The 22,051-nt window shown below is 43.1% G+C and overlaps 2 long non-coding RNA genes and 2 gene segments (V, D, J or C); 3 read left to right on the top strand and 1 right to left on the bottom strand.

The window, feature by feature from the left end:
* Nucleotides 1–1,256: 1,256 nt before the first annotated feature.
* Nucleotides 1,257–5,760, bottom strand: LOC135964470 (uncharacterized). Its single transcript, XR_010576977.1, has 2 exons — nucleotides 2,116–5,760; nucleotides 1,257–1,456 (listed from the first exon to the last, which is right to left on the bottom strand). It is a non-coding gene; the product is annotated as an uncharacterized lncRNA (long non-coding RNA).
* Nucleotides 5,295–5,967, top strand: LOC135964469 (immunoglobulin heavy variable 1-24-like). The segment is given in 2 exon segments: nucleotides 5,295–5,400; nucleotides 5,486–5,967. Coding segments are annotated over 2 exon segments (363 nt in total).
* Nucleotides 5,968–8,478: 2,511 nt separating this feature from the next.
* Nucleotides 8,479–17,658, top strand: LOC135964471 (uncharacterized). The gene is made up of 3 exons (XR_010576978.1): nucleotides 8,479–8,613; nucleotides 12,440–12,611; nucleotides 13,362–17,658. It is a non-coding gene; the product is annotated as an uncharacterized lncRNA (long non-coding RNA).
* A 1,090-nt stretch (nucleotides 17,659–18,748) lies between these two features.
* LOC135964467 (immunoglobulin heavy variable 3-49-like) lies at nucleotides 18,749–21,002 on the top strand. The segment is given in 2 exon segments: nucleotides 18,749–18,873; nucleotides 18,980–21,002. Coding segments are annotated over 2 exon segments (468 nt in total).
* Nucleotides 21,003–22,051: the final 1,049 nt, after the last annotated feature.

The raw sequence follows: 22,051 nt of genomic DNA, 5'->3' as shown, positions 1-22,051 counted from the left end.
GCTGACATGCAGTTTCTTTAATTTTTAGTATTATTCACTTTATTACTTCTAAAGCTATTTAGCAGCTTTTTTGACCTGCTTTATTAAGTGAAATGGTTTTATGCATTTATACAGACATCAGATATTTTCTGTATAGTCTGCATTCCATGTTGGGATCCTTAATCTCTTATTTACTTTTAATTTTTTATAAAGTAAGATCTAGACTTCCTGCTGTACATTGTGTGGAATTTGACAAATTTATGACATCACATATCTACCACTGCAGTATTACATGTGATAATTTTGTCATCCTTTAAAGTCTTCTGTTTTTTACACATTCTCGCCTTCTACCCAAATTCCTAGCAAATACAAATTTCTTTTACTTTGTTTAATGTTTGGCCTTCTCCAGATTATCAGATAAATTAAATTATATATTGTGTAGCTTTATCAGACTGGTTTATTTTACCTAAAAATATGCATTTAAGTTTCATTCATGTGCTTTCGTGATTTGATAGCTGTTCTTTATAATGGCAAAATTATTCCATTATGTGAATGTACCAGATTGTTTATTCACCTACAGACGAACTTTTTGAAGGTTTATAGTTTTGGGAAAATATAAATGAAGCTATTGTAATTACTCATGTGTGCTTTTCTTTGTGGACATACTTTTAAAGTCAGTTAGATAAACACTTAAAAGCATGATTGCTGGATTGCATAGTCAAAGTGTGTTAGAATTTGACTAAAATTGCCTCCTAGTAGTTGTGTGAAGTGGGGGGCACTCAGCTGACTCTGTCTCCTTGTGGGAGGAATCCCAGTGCTCAGGGTGGGGCCTCCTGGGTCGATAGAGGCCCAGTTCCCTCTCAAGCCTTAGGGACAGCAGCACTTCTGCTCTGGATGCACACTAGGAAGCAGATGCCCCAGATGTGCACTGCCCAGGACCACAGAGATGCTCAGGACTCAGGTAGGAATGGGCTCACTGAGGAGTAGATGTGGACTAGACAAGGAGGGGAGCTTCTGAATAAATCCTGGGTCCTCCTTTAGCTGAACCATATCAAACCATCGGGAGACCTTCCACTACATTTTGGTGACCCATACCCTGAACTTTCCAAACTCTAACACAGTAAACTTGGTGAATTTAGCTGGAAGTGTGAAAAAACTGAAATGAAAACGACTCAAGTTGATTCTGTAACAATTGATCATTTTCCAGGGAACATCCCTACAATATTGATAATAATAATGTTAATGTCAAAATCCACACACTGTGAACATGATGGAAGTGTGTCTCATGGTATAATGAATTTATTTACTTGAAAATTGTGTTCACACCAGTCTTTTCCCACAGAAAATCCCACTTTCTCTTCTCACACAGTCAATTTCAGCAGCCTGATCCTCAGAGTTGGAAGCACCGTGTCCTCAGGGTATAGGAGGGGAAATCACTAGCATGGCCCTGGAGTCCTGGTGCCAGATCCTTCTCCATCTTTTTGGGAATCAAATGCGAATATTCTGTATCAATTTGAAGAACTTTATACATAAATTATGATTCAGTTTACAAGAATATTACCTCACACACATACACACATAGGTGTTTAATATTTGTTTGTTGTCTTTTCCATAATAATCTCTTATAGTGTTTTACATTTATTTAATGTATTAGATTTATTTTAATTTCATGTCGGTTTCCTCATTCCTTCCTCTTTGTATTGCATTTCCCTATAACTATCACCTATTTTATATACTTTGCAATGTAAAGCTCCTGGTGCAGCCAGCAGGGGGAGGAGAAGGAAATGGGTCACACTCCTGACCTCCCTGTACAGCCGCAGGTTCCCAAACACAGAGGTCCCTGCTCTGCACCTTCCCTGGGGACAGCTTTCTTATTGGTGGGTCCTGTGTTTAATTAATGAGAGTTTCTGTTTCAGGGGTGCTGACCCAGGTACAGCTACTGGATCCACTGCAGGAGTGGAAATAAGCTTCCAAAACACAGTATCACCCGAGAGACAACGGAGTTCATCCCTGTAGTGCCATGTGAATTCCAGATTCCTGAGCAGAGCCCCAGAATATGAAAACTTATCATATGTGTCCTGTGCTGTGGGTATCCTGTGTCCCTGCACGTTCAGCTACATGTGTGGTGCCACTTACACTTAATGAGATGAGATTCCTGCTGCTTCTATCAGGTCACTGGTGATGTCTGAAGCTACTTCTGGTTTCTGCTTTAATATGTAAAGAGCATGTCAATCATCACCCACATTCTTACAAGAATATAAGCCTGGAAAATTGATTGTCAATGATTTCTTATATGAGTTGAAGAAATGAAATTGCAGGAAAACCTGGACCCCAAAGCTAGAAAGACATTACAATAGTGATCACCAGTCTGATGGAACAAACTTTCTGTGGCAATAAGATACCAAATTGTAAACAAGACCTAAGGTCACACCGGGCAAGGATTTAGTCAATCATCCCTACAGTTAAAAAAAATAGAATATGTTGTAACTTCCACAGGGGTTTTTCTGTTTCTGTAACAGTTAAACGAGCACTAGTCCTGAGACAAGCAATATTAAAACATTTGCAGCTCATGGAACTCCAGGCATCGGGTAGCTGTGCCCCTGTTCCACAGCCATAAATAGAGCATTGATTGGACAATTGGATTTCTGTAACTTTCTCTGAGAAGAAACCACTGACCTTGGACTTGTCCTGGCCAATTCCTTGAGGCTGTGCACTGTGTGTCTTTCTGTCCCTGCACAAAGCCCTTTTGATGTGCAGGGCCCAACTGCAATTCATTTAGTTCTTAAGTCTTCACCCCAACGCAAACCTGAAATGCATGTAGCATGTGTGTTTGCTTATTACATATGGAGCCTGCACGCCATGTGAATATCCATAGCTCCTTCTATAGCCTGCTGAATGTGTCCACTTGGCCAATCCATTTGTTTGAATTCATTTCTCATCTCTCCATATCTTGAAGTGCCTGCTCACAGTCTCTGTGGGAGGCTTTGCTTCTCAACCTGTTAAGATGGCTGCCCTGCAGTATCAACTCTTTACCAGAAATAAAATCTCCTTTCTAAATTTATAAATTGGGTGATTCTTTGGTTAGCAGCACAAACTGGCGGGAATTGTTCCATGGTAATTTCATAAATATCTGGAGGACAGATGTGAATAGGGTTAGGGTAAGATCTCCTGGGGACCACACACCCCACACTGTTATGGAATTCCCTCCAGAAACGTCTGGGTCCTCAAGAGGACAATCCCAATAAGTTGTCTCATGGCTCTGTCATCAGGAGAACTATTCACTGACAAATATGCTCAGATCTTCCTCCAGACAGACTCTACAGAGAAAAAATACTTTTCAAGATCTTTATTCTATGTGAGCGGAAGGGATTAATTTCCGTCCCAGACAGCTTCATCTGAGCCTCCCTGTGTCATGGAAATGGGGTACAATTAATAAAATAACTGGGATAAGACTCAAGAAAATTATCTGTGGATGCTGCATCCAGGAGTGGGAGTACAGGATGGAGGAAAATCTGCTGTACCACTGGAGACTGCTTGTAAATGGTGAAACTTGGAGAAAGAACAGCAAGAAACCATTGGAATTCAATTTCAAGAATATATACTGCTCCCCTACCCAATAATCACCTCCTCAACAACATGATTAATCTGGATTAGAGAGAAAAGTGTGGCAATGCACAGACTCTGTCCAAGGACTAGAACTCAGGGAAACCAAAGGCAGTGGGAGAGAACAAGTCAAGGAGAGTGAAGTGATTTAAAGCCTCTAAGACCAACAGCTTCAGGACCAAGGTCACGACCCTCTCCCTCAGTGGCCTTAGATCTGCATCTCGTGGGGCATCTGCAGGGTTCCCAGGTGAGAACTGGCAAAAACAAGGGGAAGACACATTCCCAATCTCTGTGGTACTGAGCTTGTTTTAGCTCTGTTTGGAAAAAACAAAACAATAAAACAAAAACAACAGCAACAAAAACAAACATAACAGGACTAGGGTCAGAGTTGGAAGCACTTCTCTTTGGCAAGACACTAGGAAGAAGGGCAAATTTGAGGCTCGTTACTGTGCAAATATGCCACTGTGTGTATGTGTGTCTGTGTCTGTGTGTGTGTGTGTGGTGGGGGACTTTGAGACATAGGATCTGTGTGTGTGTGTGTCTGTGTCTGTGTGTGTGTGTGTGGTGGGGGACGTTGAGCCATAGGATCTGTGTGTGTGTGTGTGTCTGTGTCTGTGTGTGTGTGTGTGGTGGGGGACTTTGAGACATAGGGTCTGTGTGTAAAGTAATAATCTGACGTGATCTTCAACCAGAGAATCATAAAAAAGAGGCTGCCCCAAATTTGTCATCAGTTCCATGACTTCTCATGTGTCTGGACCGTATCAGTGCATCTGGAGCTCCAGGGAAGGGGCTCCCTGGTGGCTTTAGTCATTCCTCGCTTGCTGTGCTGAGGTCTCCCTGTAGATTATGTTGGGTTTTCTAAGGCCTATTTTCTATTCTAAGAGCTGTTGTGAGAAGTAATTGCTGTCGCTGAAGGAGCATTCTGAGCCAGGGCACAGCCACTTCTTACTAGGCTTGAGATGCTGGGGGAATAATTCTCTGTAAGACCAGACAGGAACTTCCATGCAGGGCGGAAGCTGAGCTTCAGTGGGTTTTGGGATGCACCCTGCACAGGATCCAGCCCTCGAGCAGGAATACAGGAGACTGAGGAGGTATTTCCTCTTAGGGACTGGATATTCCTTATTTCAAAGCAATGATGACATAAAAGTTAAATAAATATTTAGCAAGTACTGATGTGTTAAATAAATAAATATTTAGCAAGTACTGATGTGTACATATACAAGCATTCTCTTGTGTATGTAGTCTATACCTAATTCAAAAATTAATGTAAACCACCTTTAAAAGAAGAAATGTCTAGACCCTTCAAATGTATTTATAGTCAGGAATTGAGGGGTTGTTTTATTAACTCAGTGGGTGTTACTATCGAGAGAGACACTCATCCCAGACGTTGGTTGTGCAGAGGGCAAGGCTCAGGAAAAGTTCACCTTGACAGTGAGCCACAGGAACAAGGAATCACATTGAGGACCATGTCTTGTGAGATTCTGGGTTTCTGTAAGACGAGTTCTGTCTTCATGGACATCTGAGCATGTCCGAGAACAAATATCATTAACCAATGATCATGGCATGGAGCTCTGTATCCCGCTGTGGCGTGGTCCACGTGTCACCTATCTTCTTCCTCAGGGTGGGGTGGCTTGAGCTATGAAATACCTGCCTCATAATATGCAAATGCACTGGTGTCTGCCGAGGTAAATACAGATCTGTCCTTGTCCAGAGAGCATCACACAACAACCACATCCCTCCCCTACAGAAGCCCCAGAGCACAGCACCTCACCATGGACTGGACCTGGAGGATCCTCCTCTTGGTGGCAGCAGCTACAGGTAAGAGAATCCTCAGTTCCAGGGCTGATGAGGGGACTGGGTCCAGTGAAGTGGTGTCTCATTCACTCCTCTGTCCTCTCCACAGGCGCCCACTCTGAGGTCCAGCTGGTGCAGTCTGGGGCTGAGGTGAAGAAGCCTGGGGCCTCAGTGAAGGTCTCCTGCAAGGTTTCCGGATACACCTTCACCGAATTATCCATGCACTGGGTGCGACAGGCCCCTGGAAAAGGGCTTGAGTGGATGGGAGGTGTTGATACTGTATATGGTGAAATAATACACGCAGAGAAGTTCCAGGGCAGAGTCACCATGACCGAGGACACGTCTACAGACACAGCCTACATGGAGCTGAGCAGCCTGAGATCTGAGGACACGGCCGTGTATTACTGTGCGAGAGACACAGTGTGAAAACCACATCCTGAGAGTGTCAGAAACCCTGAGGGAGGAGGCAGCTGTGCTGGGGCTGAGAAGTTGATGGCATTTATGAGGTTTAAACATGTTTAGAAAATGGGTTAAGTAATTGAGTAAAACAAGCAATGGAAAGATATATACACTGTCATTATATAGGAAATAGTATTTTCAACCGTCACCCTATAAGTAACACTCATAGAGTGGGAAAGGCAGCCATCAATCAAGCCGATGCAAACACTCCCATGGAGGCTTTATGGGGACATACATTTTAAAACCAGGTGGGTAAACCATTAGGAACAGGACTGCTTGATCACATGGTCAGACTAAATATAATTTCCAAGAAGTGGCCGAAATTTCTTCCAAAATATCTTTGCCCCTCCTTTTACATTGAACTTATTTTGAAGGAGTTGTAGGATCACAGCAAATTTGAGTAGGAAAAACAGAGTTCTCGTGTACTCCTGCCCCCACGTCGTGCTCGGGCTTCTCTGCTATCAACAGTGTGCACCAGAGTCACAAATCAGTCACCGCGATGAACCTCCACAGACACATTGGTGGTTTCCTTTTGTGGTGGTCCCTGGTGTGACAAGCCTCAACTATCTTGAAGCACCCCAGGTTCAGGTGGGTCACTGGGAACGATGCCAGGTAGAGAGAAAGTGGGTGGGGCTGTTCCTCTTCGCACTCTTTCCTCAAGGATCCATAAAATGTACATCGACTTGGTGCTCCCCTTTCTCCTGGTTTTATGTGTCCCTTCCCCAAGGGTAAGGTTTCTGGGTATTTACAGCAGGGGTTCCCAGTCCCCACGCTGTTGACCCATTAAGGTGTGTAGTGTGTTAGGAACCGGGCCACACAGCTGGAGATGAGTGTGGGTGGGCGAACATTGCTGCCGGAGCTCCGCCTTCTGTCGGATCAGCTGTGCATTAGATTCTCCTACGAGCCAAATACTTTATATATGTGTGTATATATATGGATGTATATACTTTAAGTTCTAGGGTACATGGGCATAACGTACAGGTCTGTTACACAGGTATGCATGTGCTATGTTGGTTTGCTGCACCCATCGAATTCTATTATGAACTGTGCATGAGAAGGATCTAGGCTGAGCGCTCTCTATGAGAATCTAATGCCTGATGATTGCAGGTGGAACAGGTTTATCCCAAAACCACGGGCCGCCGTCATCCATGGAAAAATTCTCTTCCACCAAAGTGTTCCCTGGTGCCAAAAAGGTTGGGGACACTGGTGTAGAGGCAGGTCTGTGCCTCGGAAAGCCAGCAGCTTCTGGTGAATCCCATAATTAATGTCCTTTAATGAGAAGTGGAGACTTGGGTCACGAGGGCCTTCGTGAATAAAGCCCTACAGTTGGATTCAAAACATTATAAGCTCTTGGCGGGTGTTTCTGGATCAAAGTCCTTTGTGCAGAAAATGCAGAAACATCTGTAGGATCCAGGCAGGAAAACAGCTTCCTTTACAAAGTGGTTGGGCACCTGGAAGGAGCTCTCAGGGTTGGGCACTGTATCCTTTGCTGGCTGCACTTTAGCCAGAGGCCTGAGCCTGATCGGTCTTGCAGCGAGAGAGCCTCACAGGGGTCACAGGTTACAAAAACGCCTGTCATCCTCCAGCTGAGCAAGCCCATCGCGCGCTTGTCAGTGTCAACCCCGTGACAGGTGCACCCTGGAAGATTAAAAGATGCACATAAACTTCCTCCCACCAAGTATCCACCGACACACACTCAACTGAAACCCGTGCTCCAGGAAGGGACAGGGGCCTGCAGGGATAAACAGAACGGAAGTATTTTCTTACCTGGGAAAGACACTGCCAAATACCACGTTTCCAGAAGGTTGTCTCATAAGTGTTCAGGGAGTGACTGAAGGACAGTGGTGGGTGAGGTGATGGGACAGCCTCTGGGCTGCACATGAGGAGGGCTCCCTCCCCACGCAGGCTTTTCCTCCAGAAGCTGCACCAGGAACTCATAGAGGATCAGGAAGGATTCTGAGAACATTCTTCTGTGGTGCTGCCTAGAGGAGGAAAATAAATCATAAAAAATAAATCAATTCCAAACAAAGTATGACATTTCTTATTAGAAATTATTTCTGAAAGCCGTGAGAATCCTGACAGAAGCCACCATTCTCTGTGAACAAACATTTAAGCCCTCCTTCCATGGGAACGTCAACGAGGTTGGATCGGTTCTTTGATGGATAGTATCCCCCAAACTCTTCTCCACTCCCTGCGTATCCCCGGGTCTCTCAGTGACAAGTGACTACGGGAGCTGGGTCTGCCAGGCTCCGGGGGGGGGGGCTGGAGTGGGTCTCAGGTATTAGTAATCCTACTGGTAGTATCAGAAGCTACCCAGACTCTGTCAACGGCTGATTCACCATCTCGAGACAGCGCCAAGAACACGCTGTATCTGCAAATGAACAGCCTGAGAGCCAAGGACACGGCCACGTGAGAGACAGTGAGGGGACGTCAGTGTGAGCCCGGACACAAACCTTCCTGCAGGAACGCTCAGGGGAAATCAGCTGCGGGGGGCGCTCGGGATCCACTGATCAGAGTCAACCCCAGAGGCAGGTGCAGATGGGGGCTGATTTCCTGTCAGGATGTGGGACTTCATCTTCTTCTGACAGTTTTTCTAGTGAACCTCTCTAAGTTTATAATTCTGTGCTTCCTAATGTCATCTCTACATAGTTTTAGAAGGTTGTTTCCGTATGAGGACATAATCTCCCATGCACCAAATGCAGACTGAGCTTACAGAGATGAGAAGTTCTCAACCATGGTCACCAGGATCAGAGTCCTGAGGAAGCTCAGCGGTGCCTGGTGAGTCTTCTCCAATCAGACGCGGGACAGAAACCTCAGGGAGATTCCAAGACTGGAACACTCTTCAGGGATTCTGATCGCAGCCAATAGAGAGGCTGGGCCAGGGTCAGTGTCATGTGGAAGCTTACAGGGTTCGCGTCTAACCCTTCTCCTGACACTAAATCCAATCAGCATCAGCCCTGACCTGGTGCTCCTTTTGCTCCCACTCCATGTTCTTTCTTTGTAGTCTTTGCTCTTCCTTTTTTATATGCTTTTCCTTCTTCCTGAGAAAGAAATGGTCGCCTTGGTCTACATTCCAGGGCTCAAGGCATTTTCTTGGAGCTCAGGTGGGGCTCAGGCTGTGGCTCCTGCAGCCACGTGGGAGAGGCTGATGGGACTTCCTTCCCTCCCCATCTGCTCAGGACCCTCCACTGTGTTGTGTGTAGACTCATCCGGGAATGCAATTGGCCGTTAATAGTGAAGGGGGTAAACTTATTTGATCCAAATGGGATGTGGATGTTGAATTAACAGTGCACACTGTCAGAGTCATCTGCTTCAGAAGTGTTAGAAAGAGCTTGTGAAATTTATCAGAATCAAGATGGAGCCACTTGTGTTAAAACCCTAGTAAATCTGGCCGGGCGCGGTGGCTCAGGCCTGTAATCCCAGCACTTTGGGAGGCCGAGGGGGGCGGATCACGAGGTCGGGAGATCGAGACCATCCTGGCTAACACGGTGAAACCCCGTCTCTACTAAAATACAAAAACCTAGCCGGGTGTGGTGGCGGCGCCTGTAGTCCCAGCTACTGGGGAGGCTGAGGCAGGAGAATGGCGTGAACCCGGGAGGCGGAGCTTACCGTGAGCCGAGATCCCACCACTGCACTCCAGCCTGGGCGACAGAGCGAGACTCCATCCCAAAAAAAAAAAAAAAAAAAAAAAAAGCAAAACCAAAAACCCCTAATAAATGAAGCTGGGTAAGGTCACGAAGGAGGGTTCTGTTCCTGATAACAGAACTATCGTAAAGAGACTCTGCACAACCACAGCCTTGCACAAAGGCAACCACAACCTTAAGAGTTACTTCTCCAAGTATATCTGCCCAGCAACTGCTTGTTCAACCTCACACCGATGTCACCCCTGTTACTGATTCTTCTGGCCCAGGATAATCATCTCCAAACGGCTTGTGTAACCCTCCACATTTTTTCCTCATTCTTCATCTTCCATTACCAACCTGAATGCACCCATACAGATTTCCATTGTAATACACGTCCTAGAATAAGTATTATTCTATTTTAGGGTCTCTCTCTGTCCGTTATTTAGGGTTGACACACTACAGATGAACACGCCACTTTTCTGTGAGAATAAAGGTTGAAAATTTTTGGAGATGTCTAGGAATATCCAGTGTCCATAAGATCGTCCATCAGTAAGTGCAGGTTGGAAGTTCCAGAAAGAGGTGAAGCTGCTGAATCACCACAGAATTTCACTTTCTCCAGTTCTGCTCCGATGGAATCAGACCCACCCATTTTTATCAATGACAGTCTACAACCTAGACTCAGCTGATGACAGCTTTTATTTTTATTTTATTTTATGTATTTATTGATTTATTTTGAGACAGAGTCTCACACTGTCGCCCAGGCTGGAGTGCAGTGGCACGATCTCAGCTCACTGCCACTTCTGCCTCCTGGTTTCAAGCAGTTCTTCTACCTTAGCCTCCCGAGCAGCTGGCATTGCAGGCATGTGCTGCCACTCCCAGCTAATTTGTATTTTTAGTAGAGGTGAGGTTTCTCCATGATGATCAGGTTGGTCTCCAACCACTGACCTCAGGTGATCCACCTGCCTGGGCCTCCCAAAGTGCTAGGATTACAGTTGTGAAACACCACGATGGGCCGACGATGGTTTTAATAACATCTATTAAGTAAATTCACCAGTACCACCTATATTAGTGTTGGATTGAATAACTACAAAATCTACCCTAACAATGTATACCGTGAAACTTACGATTACCCATAGAAAAGAACATTTAACATGAGATCTATGTCCCTAATTTTTTCAAGGTGAAATACTGACAACTTTACATTTAGACAATTATGATTTTGCTAATGAGTTGCGGAAGATGCATGTATATTTGGGATATTACCACTTTCTCAGATGTGCGGCTACCATTATAGTCTCCCATTCTGTAGGTTGGAATTTTTTCCATGCTGTGCAGAATGTTTTTGTTTTGATGGAGTTCCACTTGTTCAGTTCTGCTTTTGTTGTCTGTGCCTATAATGTGAAATATAGGAAATCGTTAAGAATATTATTTTTGGGTGGGGAAACTTTTTACAATTTCAGGCCATACATTTAACTATTTTGCCCATTTGGAGTTAATTTTTGTGTTTATTCTAACATAAAATTGTTAATTCTTTGCATGTGTAAGTCCAGTTTTTCAACACCCTCTCAGGGAGAGACTTTGATTTATTGATCGTATATTGTTGGTTCTCATGCTGAAAATCAGTTTGCCATCGATACATCAGGTTATTTCTGAGTTCTCTCTGTATATTTATTTATTGCTCTACTTTTGTAATTACTTTTGAAATCTGGAAGTAAAATGCCTTCAAGTTTATTCTTATCATGTTACAGATATTATAGCAAAATATTTTAACCTTTCACTATTAAGTATGATAATATGTATGACTTTTCATAATGACTTTTATTATGTACAGGTTATATTCTTCTGATCGTACATTTTAGAGTTTTTATTACAAAATCTTGTATTTTTAAATGTTATTTCTGTGTCTGGTGAGAAGTTAATGGCATTTTTTTCTTTATTCTCTTATGTTAGCACACCAAATTTATTGATTTGAGGATATTGAATTACCCGTGCATCTCAAAAATAAATTCGAGTTTGTCATGATGTATGATACTTTCAAAATCTTGTAGAGCTTACTTGACTATTATTTGGGAGTAGTTTGTTTGTATATATTAAGAATATTTGTCTGAGGTTGAATTTTCTTCTTTTGCCTTTGTCTATTACTGGTAATATGGTAATTGTAGCCTTTTAGAAAGAGTTGAGAAGGTTGGCACCTCACGAATTTTTGAAAAAGTTAGAGAACGGTTGGCATGACTTTTTTAAATGCTGAGAGTCATTTTTTCTCTAACATATAACCTATCATGAAGAATATCTGTTGCATGCATGGGAAGCTGCATATTACGCTGCACTTGGTTGGAATGTCTATTAGGTCAGTTTGTCCAACAGTGGTGTCTAAGTCCAGTGGCTTCCTAAGAATTTTTTTGTGGACATTATATACATGATTGAGGACGAGGTATTGAAGTCTCCTCTCTTTTATTGTTTTCTATTTATCCCTTCATATTTCTTAAAGTTTGTTAATACAGTTATATTTCTATTTTTACAAATGCATAAAATAGAAACAAAATAATATGTGCTTAGTAATTTTAATGGGAAAATGACATAATAAGAAATTATATTTTCCCAAATGCTGCCATCACCTCTAAACCCCTCCAGGAGTTTCGTATCTGCTCTGGACTCTCTTCAGGGTTCCCACCTCTGCATTTGCTACAAAGGAGGAGCCATGAAAATAGGGCCCTCCTTCTCCTGATGAAAACCATCCCAGCCCTGACCCTACAGCTCTGGGAGAAGAGCCCCAGTCCAGAATTACCAGTAGTTTTGATTTGATGATCAGCTCTGAACACACATGGCTCACCACAGAGTTAGAGCTGAGCTGGGTTTTTCCTGTTGCGATTTTAAAAGGCAAATAATGGAGAACTAGAGATATTGAGTGTGAGTGGATATGAGTGAAAAAAAACATTGATTATGTGTGGCAGTTTCTGACCAAAATGTCCCTATGTTTGTAGGTGTCTAGTGTGAGGTGAGCTGGTGGAGTCTGAGGGAGAGGCAAGAGGCAGAAAAATGTGTGGGAGGCTGGGTGAAGCTGTAGACACTGCCAGTCCACTATGTCAATCTCACAACGAGTGCTGGAGAAGGGTGGGAGTCTGGTGGAGCTTCCTAACAACGCTGTAGTCCAAGGTAAGTCCATCTAGGCCATTCATTCTTCCTGTTGCATAGTTGCCCATCAGGAATCTGCTGTGTGCTCAGTCATTGTTTGGGAGGAGCTCCAGGTGTCTCTTTGTCAAAAACTGGGTGATGATGTCAGAAAGCTGTGCTGGGTGCCTGGTCCAGGTGCTCCCTGATGTTGGAGGTATGGGAGGTCTGTTCTCAGAGTGGAAACACCGCTTATGGATATGTACATAAGAAAACGTGGTCATACTTGGTTCTCTTAGATAACACGGAGAAGCAAGCAGGCAGCCTGCAAACAATCATGATTTCCTACTTTACCCCAAGTTCATGGTTTCTTTTAAACTTTGGTTTCTGTCCAAGTACAGAGATATTGATTAGAGTGAGTTTGGTTCTTTCCACCCGCTAATCCTCACTTCCCTCGGATAAAGAGCACATTGTCCTTACTCTGAGTCTGAGGGAGGAGAGGGTCCTGTACAACTAAGGGCCTGCAGAGATTCCCATGTGAAGTTTGCAGAGTCAGATGTTTCCTCACGTAAGTAGACCTCCACTGCCAGTTATTGCTGCTCAGGTCTAATGTTGGATTCAGTATTAGGTCATACTTTAGGCTGTCAGATGTCAACTTTATTCTGAAAATCACTGTTATCTTAGATAGAGCTAATAACACAATGCCCATTATCCTGACAGCAGTTTCTATTTCTTATTTGGTTGAAAGTTTGAAGAAAAAAATGTGACCATATATATGTCTAATTCTATCCTCAGAATCTACTATTTTCTCTAGTGGACCAAGACATTTAAAAAAAATGAACTCTTCATTCTCATCAAAATATGTATATTTGTGAATTTCAACATGTTCTTCAGAACCTGTGCATGCCAACAACTGTGTTTCTCAGTGCACTCTTGGCCTGATGAAGCCCTCACAGACCCTCTCCCTCACCTGTGCCATGTCTGCATTCTCCATCACAACCAGTGCTTCCATCTGGAGCTGGATCCATCAGCGCCCCAGGGAAGGGACCGGAGTGAATCAGGTGCACAGGTCATGAGGGAGTGCACATTCCAACCCACTCCTCAAGAGTCCAGTCACCATCTCCAGATCCACATCCAAAAAACGTTTCTTCCTACAGCTGAGCTCCCTGAGCAACAAGTACACAAGCAAGAATTTTTATGCTAAAGTCACAGCGAGGGAAAGACATTGTGAGCCCAGACAAACCTCCCTGCAGGGGAAACTCAGGAGCAGCAGGAGACGCTCAGGACACCAGGGAGCGCTCAGGACACCAGGGGGCGCTCAGGACACCAGGGAGCCCTCAGGACACCAGGGGGCGCTCAGGACACCAGGAGGCGCTCAGGACACCAGGGGGCGCTCAGGACACATCAAGGCAGGTGCAATGGGGGGACAAGGTGCTGGAGATGGGATTTGGCATCACCATCATATTTCACCACTGGACACCCAATTTATTCTCATGTATGTGATTCTTTGTGTTATCAGAAAGTGGAATTTATATGAACATATAACCATATGTAGGTGCATCGAGACGTCCTCTCCATCTTATGTGGACATTTTCCGTGAAGACTCTGAGTCCCTGTATTTATTTGAGCACCTCACAAATTATGGTCAATTATGTAGGATCTCTTTCTCTTCTTTCTCACTTCGTCCCTCGTTTTCTCTCACTCACAAGCTCTCACACACACAAAATTCTACAACTTCAATTACCCGATGTATTGAAGACAATTTATTATAGTGCAGCTTTTCCAGTTTAGCTGATGTTCATATTGCTGTAAGAATAGGAACGTTGTGTTTCTCAGCTGTGTATTTCTCCAAGATAGCAGCAACTTTTTTTTAAAAAAAAACCCAGGTACTGAAAGCAATCCAAATATTAATCAGCAGCTTAATCATAAACAAACTGTGGTAAATTCATTCACTGGAAAAACACCCACTGTTACAATCAGGTACTGCTGGATATGCTCAACAGCAAGGGTGAATTCACAAGTACGTATGATGAGTCAAATAAGACAAATGAATAAAAGTACATACATACAATTCCTCTTTTATAAATTCTATAAAATTAATACTAATCTAAAGTTACATAAAGCAAACCAGTAGTAGACTCTGGGCATGGGGTGAGAAGGGAAAGTGTAGGAACCAGAAATTACAGGAAAACAAGAGGAAATTTTGAGGGTAGTTGAGTTTTTCCTGTGTTGAGAAAGGTAATGGTTATGTCACTATTTGTCAAATTGTACACCTTATGGGAGGTCTATTATTTGCTAATTTCACCTCATTAAAATATTCCAAATTTAAACACACATAATTTGGTAGAAAATAAGTTAGAGATGAATAAAATATATGAGAAATAAAAAAAGAAAATCACAGAACATTGGCATAAGGACTTCACTCATCAAATTGAAGAAATTTTAAATTTCTCAACACATAAAGATTTAATTAAACATATATGAGAAATCAAAGACTCCTGGATATACACATGAATAAACCCTAGGCCGACCTATATCTTTAGGGAAACACTAGAATACAACAAAATATTGTCATGATTTCATTACATAATGGGTGTTAATCAAACCACACCAGGCATGTCCGGCTGTGTGTGTCCTGGAGTTGGTTCAGGGAACAGGTGTATCCTGTGGTTAGGAGCCGTGACTCCAAGCTCACAGCATTTGTTCTATTTGACACCATAAAAAGTCCAAGGGATCTCAACTGAAATGTAGTGTGGATGTCACATCTGTCGGTGCCACACACTCCCCCACAAGAATATGGAAAGGTTAATTACCTCTGGAGGTGTCTGCGGAGAGTAGTGCTGGTCTCTCAGGAATGTCCAAAATGGCACAATAGAGCAAGAAAGGAGACTGGCTCAGGGATCCTATAGTGGCTTTGTGGTGGAGGCAGAGTGAGGGTTCTGTCTCACAGAAATGAGTTTCTGGGATTTGAACCCCCAAATGGCATCAAATGAGGGAGTTCCTGTGATTGCCAACTAGATTCACCTCATGTCAGAAAGAAAGGAGATGATGGAGGAATGAGCCTTTAGTTATCAGCAGTCAGACATCAAAGCAATAGTCTGATGACTTATTCTATGTAGCTACTATAAAAACATGAATAAAAGTAGATCAATGTCCAATATGGGCGGACAAAAACCAAGTGAATGCAAAACAAGAAGAATAAGCAAGTCATAATGAAAAGAAGGAGGAAAATGAGGAGAAAGAGGTGAAAGGCACGGGGCAGGGGATTATGCAAGAGTCCTGTTTCAGTGTCTTGTGTGGAGGGTTTTCACTATCTAAAATTATCCGCTTATTCCAAGTGTCTTAGGTGAGCTGTCTGCTCCAAAACATCACAAGTGCCAGAGGATTCCTGAGGATATTCAGTTTAATACCTTCTATTTGAGATGCCTTACAATTATGTAAAATTCTTAGTTATTATTGTTATAATTAGAGATAGGTTCTCACTGTGTCACACAGGTTGGAGTGCAGTAGCTCAACCATAGCTCACTGTAACCTTGAACTTCTGGCTCACACCATCCTTCTTTATAAGCCTCCTGAGTAGCAAGGACTAGAGGGGTGCACCATAACACACAGCTGATTTGTTTAAAAAAATTATTTCATAGAAATGGGGTCTTCAATATTGCCCAGCTGGTCTCAACTCCTAGTCTCATGTGATTCCCCTGGTTTTGCTGCTAAAAGTGGTAGAATTATAGACATAAGCCACCACATTCCATCTGAACTGATTCTTTAGTTGCAAAATATCAACCCAAGAATTGACTGCCTTAATTTTTTCTGCAGCGTTTTGGTTAATACTACCTGATAAAATTTATTCTGATTTGTTTCAACAGCAGAATTTTTCCTGATTTTTTTTCCAACATATGTAATTTCATAGTTGAAGATCACAAAATACTGTCAGAAGACATAAAAAGGCAACCTTAAACTTTTGGTGATTGGAGTGAGTATAATACAAAAATTACTTTCAATATTGTGTAACACATGCATGCAATAGGATGAAGGGGAGCAATGAGGGTAAAATTTCTAAATGTTTGAATCTTCCAGCTCCCGAGTTATAGGGTAGTAACTGTTGTGTCCTGAGGGAGGGACCCTGATGCCATATGCTAGTGGGATAACTCTTGGCCAAGAGAGTTTCCATATTTTATTAAAGTTGTTATGTTTTTTCAATTTAGTGATGCCATTTTTTCAACATATTAAGAATATTGTGAGTGGGATTGATCCTGTATGATATGAACAATGGCAATGCCGTCTACGTTTAGATAATACTACACACCAGGTTAAGATTGAAAATTTGTAGAAATGATGCGCCATAACATTATTCTAGTTTCCATACTAGTTTTTTTTCTCTTTGCTTGCATTCCATTTCAAATTTATATGTGAGGTCTCTAGAATGTAAGAATTTATTTAAAAGTGTCTTTTCTTGTGGTCCATTTCGATGGGGCTTCCAGAAGATTTAACAACCTCCTCTGCCTGCAGCACAGTCTAAAATTCTGTATTTAATCCTGGTCTTCAGTTAACTGACAATCTCTAACAAGTGCAATAACTTCTGCCTTCTGGGCTGATTTTCCATCAGATAGAGGAATTTATCCTAAATGAAGTTTGTACTAATAATATAAATTATTAGTTAATAACCACCACTTCTATTATCAAGGTGTTATTCGTCAAGAAATAATGTTAAATCAAGGCTCTCAGTGGGGCTATTACCTAATGGATATGCAAGATATTTTACTAATCTAGATAAAATAGATGTGAACACTCTTTTAGTATCCAGCCATGACTCCTGTCTACCACATTATTAACCACACAGTAACTTTGACTTCACTTGGGACTTGTTCTAATTTTCAAATTTGTTACATATTAATCTTAATGTCTCTAGCCTATTTTAGCAGAGAGTGAAGAAAGACAAGCTAGGCTGACAAACTGCGTAGGCTGACAAATTTCTTGTTACTCTCTATAAGAACTTGCTTCTCTCTGAACTTCAGACTTGTGTGTTTTGAAACATTAATTATTGAAAGCATTAAAGAAAATTTGCAAAGTTCCATCTTCTGTGTTTATGTTATTGTTGATGCAGTTGTAAAAAATAAGAATATATTCCCTTTCTATGTGCATTTCCAAGCTTAGTAGCAGATTTTTAGTAAGACCCAGAATAATAAAACATTCAAATATTGTTCAGCTGCTTGATAGAAAAACAAATTGTGGTACATTTGTTTGCTAGAATGTTACCCAAAATTTGTAATAAATAAACGTCTGCTATATCCAACTACAAGGTAAAATATAGAATAATATATGTTAAGTAAAATAAGCCAAGCAAATAAGAATATATACTGCGTTATGTCATTTCTATACATTCTAATAAACTAAATGACTTGGCAGCAATGTATAGATCAGGATTTGCCAGTGTAGAAGAACAAAAGGAAATGCTGAGAATTCTCTCGTCCACCTTGATAACAATGATGGTTACATCATATTTATCAATTGTGCAATTTAAATATGTGAAAGTTTATTATCTGTAAACTAAAACTTACAAAATTTATTACAAGCAAACAAATGGAAATTTAGACACCGAAGGCGTGATAGAAAGACAGAAAAATGTATATTAAATTTCAGAAATACTTAAGAACTTATCTACCTTAACCCTAGTTCTCACCGTATTTTAGATGAATGCTAGAATACAGCAAAATCACACATGTTCTCACTACAGAAAGTGGGCTCCACAACCACACGAGGCACCCGCAGCTGTGTCCTGGAGTTGGTTCAGGGGGTAATCGTGGCCAGTGATGAGGAGCACAGCCTCAGATACCTGGGCTTACTCATCCCAGACAGGAGCTCTTAGACACATACTTTGCCCTTTTTCCATGTGTGGTTTACTTCATGGAGAAACCATTGACTCCGACAAAACATAATTTACACAAATGTGTAAAAATAAAATAGGGTTATCAGTTCAAAGAGTTTATCACAGCATAATTTTATAATAAGACAGCATATTTTCCAAGTACCACCATTGTCACCAAATTCCTGCAAGGCACAGTCATATTATCCGGGTACTGCCTTCTCCTCAGGCGTCCCACCCCAGAGCTTGCTATATAGCAGGACACATGCAAATACCGTCCTCCCTCTGCTGATGAAAACCAGCCCAGCCCTGACTCTGCAGCTCTGGGAGAGGAGACCCAGCCTGGGATTCCCAGGAGTTTCCACTTGGTGATCAGCACTGAACACAGACCACCAGCCATGGAGTTTGGGCTGAGCTGGGTTTTCCTTGTTGCTATTTGGAAAGGTGATTCATGGAGAAGTAGAAAAATTGAGTGTGAGGAGACATGAGTGAGGCTAACTGTGGATATGAGTGGCAGTTTCTGACCAGCGTGGTGTCTTTTTGTTTGCAGGTGTCCAGTGTGAGGTGCAGCTGGTGGAGTCCGGGGGAGGCTTGGTCCAGCCTGGCGGGTCCCTGAGACTCTCCTGTGCAGCCTCTGGATTCACCTTCAGTGATTATGCTATGGACTGGGTCCGCCAGGCTCCAGGAAAGGGGCTGGAGTGGGTAGGTTTCATTAGAAGCAAAGCTTATGGTGGGACAGCAGAATACGCCGCGTCTGTGAAAGGCAGATTCACCATCTCCAGAGATGATTCAAAGAACACGGCGTATCTGCAAATGAGCAGCCTGAAAACCGAGGACACGGCCGTGTATTACTGTACTAGAGACACAGTGAGGGGAGGTCAGTGTGAGCCCAGACGCAAACCCCCCTGCAGGGGCGCGCGGGGCCACCAGGGGGCGCCCGGGACACAAACCTCCCTGCAGGGGTCCCCGTGACCACCAGGGGGCGCCCGGACACAAACCTCCCTGCAGGGGTCCCCGTGACCACCAGGGGGCGCCCGGACACTGAGCTCGGGGCTGTCTCCAGGGCAGGAGCCGGTGCTGCTAAGGCCTGGCTTCCTGTCATGGTCTGCGGCCGCCTCATTGTCAAATTTCCCCAGGGAACGTCTCCAGATTTACAATCTGTACTAACAGTTCATGTCTGTAAATGCAATATTTTTTTTGTCCTTTTTGTTTCTTTGTTTCTGTAACAGGAGGACACATCCTCACCTCCACAGAAGCCAGGGTGTCACTTTGGGGGCAGAAATAATCCTTTCGTGGTCAACAGGACGAGAGTCCTGAGGAATCCAGGGAAATCTGGAGAGTGTTTTCCAGTCAGACCCAGGGCAGAGACCTCCATGGGAATCTCTGATTAGAACAGGCTTTGAGTTCTGATAGGAGCCAAGAGAGATGCTCGCCCAGGGTCGGGGTCCTTGAAACCTGATGGTTTTCACAGCTATCCCCCCTTGTCTTGTAAAACTGGGCACATCTGACTCAGACAGATTCAGTTCACCCTCTTTCTGCTAATCCATTTTCCTTCTCTGCAGACTTGATTCTCACAGTTCCCTTTCTTCTTCGCTGCCTTAAAAACAGACTATGTGTTTTCTGTAGTCAAAATCCCAGGCCTCGGGTCTGCAGAACCTGGGTAGGCTGAGGGGACTTTCTCACTTGCTATTCCCTGGACACTTCTGTTGTCTTCTGTGCATGGAGGCATTTGGGAAATGAAGTGGACTTTAGTCATGAAGGGAATAATACTAGTTTTCTCCAATGGGATACTGATGTAGAGCTGAACTTGTGCTTCTCACACTGTCACAGAGTTGGGACTCTCACGCGTGACTTTGAGGAGAGCTGAGGATGTGAACTCTGGGTAACAGTAATTGTAGGGTCTGCCTAGGCAGCCTCAGGTCAATACTGCTGGCCCTCAGGAAAGACAAGCTGGAATTCCTGGGAAGACCTGCATCTGCCATCCACCACGAGCCCCATCGTCTTCTGTTATGCTGTGATTGAATCAGCCCCACCTCGAATATCTAGAACACTCTTCATGACTGAAGAAAACATAATGGCAGGCTCTCCTAACACCTGTGTTATGCCATGGGAGCAACACCTAAGCTAGTGTGTGATTCAGTAGATGAGACTGTGGTCTAGTCAAGATGACAGGTAAAATTGATAGTTGTCATTATGATATTTTATTTTTTATTTGGCAATATAATCGTGCTCATAAATACTTTTGCTACTTTTTTTGTGTGTCAGAGGCTTTGGAACTGGAACAACTGCATCTTGAATAGGGGCTAGGGAAAATAAGACTGAGACCTGCCGGGCTGGATTCCTAGTAAGTTAAGGCAGTAAGTTAGTCACAGGATGAGATAGGATGTCTACACAAGATACAGGTCATAAAGACCTTGCTGATAAATCTTACAGTAAAGAAGCTGGCCGAAGCCCTCCAAAACCAAGACAGTGGCTGAAGTGACCTCAGTTTGTCCTCAGTGTTCATTATACTCTAATTATAATGCGTTAACATGCTAAAAGACACTCCCTCCAGCTCCAAGACAGTTTACAAATGTCCAGACAACATCAGGAAGTTTCCCTGTGTGGTCTAAGAAGGACGGGGTGGGCCGGCAGGGGGTGGGGAGGGACACTCAGCTTCAGGAATTGCCATGGGGACTCATGAGTAATCCATCCCTTGTTTAACATATAATGAAGAAATAACCGTAACTTCGGCAATCAGCAGCCCACACTGCTGCTCTGCCTCTGGAGCAGCCAGTCTCATTATTTTACTTATGTAATAAACTTGTTTTACTCTGTGGATTTTCCCCGAATTGGGACCCCTTTCTGCTAACATTTGTGCAATTATTCCTGTTCCAAGCAGAAAGCTCCAAGATGGAATGACGTTTCCCTGCCTTGTTATAAGAAGTACATTCACCCCCTTGAGTGAAAATGCACCAGGGGTGGAATGAGACTGGGAAGCTGATGGCATATGATGGAAGCCCGTCCCTGAGTGAAGGAGACAGTGAGGGAGGATTGGGTGGAAGGTTCCTATATTTTTGTGCTATGCAAGGAAGCTGCAAAAGGTAACTGAGTCTCGTGAAAGTCAGGGTTACCTCTCAGGGGATCCCTATGACTCCAAGAGAGGGCTCTCCTTAGGAATCACTGTGCAGTCAGTCCTTTCATTAGAGTAGACCACAGGGCATGGGCCTCAGCACACGCCATGCCACAGATGTCAGAAAGCAGCGGCTGGGAACCTGATCCACCTGCATTTTGCTGCCTGTATGTGGAGGGAGGGAGGGTCACCATTCTCAGGGTCAACACACCATTTGTGAATTTTTATAGAGAACACCTGCTTTTACTGTATTTTATTGGAAAATATATGAAAAAGTGTGCACCTGCACACAATTGTAATTTTCACATTTACTTCAGTTGCATTATTTCTTTTTTTTATTTTTTATATTTATTATTATTATTATTATACTTTAAGTTCTAGGGTACATGTGCACAACGTGCAGGTTTGTTACATATGTATACTTGTGCCATGTTGCTGTGCTGCACCCATCGACTCGTCAGCACCCATCAACTCGTTATTTACATCAGGTATAACTCCCAATGCAATCCC

This window comes from Macaca fascicularis, chromosome 7, assembly GCF_037993035.2.
Source record: "Macaca fascicularis isolate 582-1 chromosome 7, T2T-MFA8v1.1".
Classification (NCBI taxonomy): domain Eukaryota; kingdom Metazoa; phylum Chordata; class Mammalia; order Primates; family Cercopithecidae; genus Macaca; species Macaca fascicularis.
The sequence above is the reverse complement of the archived record's forward strand: the minus strand, read 5'-3'. Positions and strand labels throughout refer to the sequence as shown.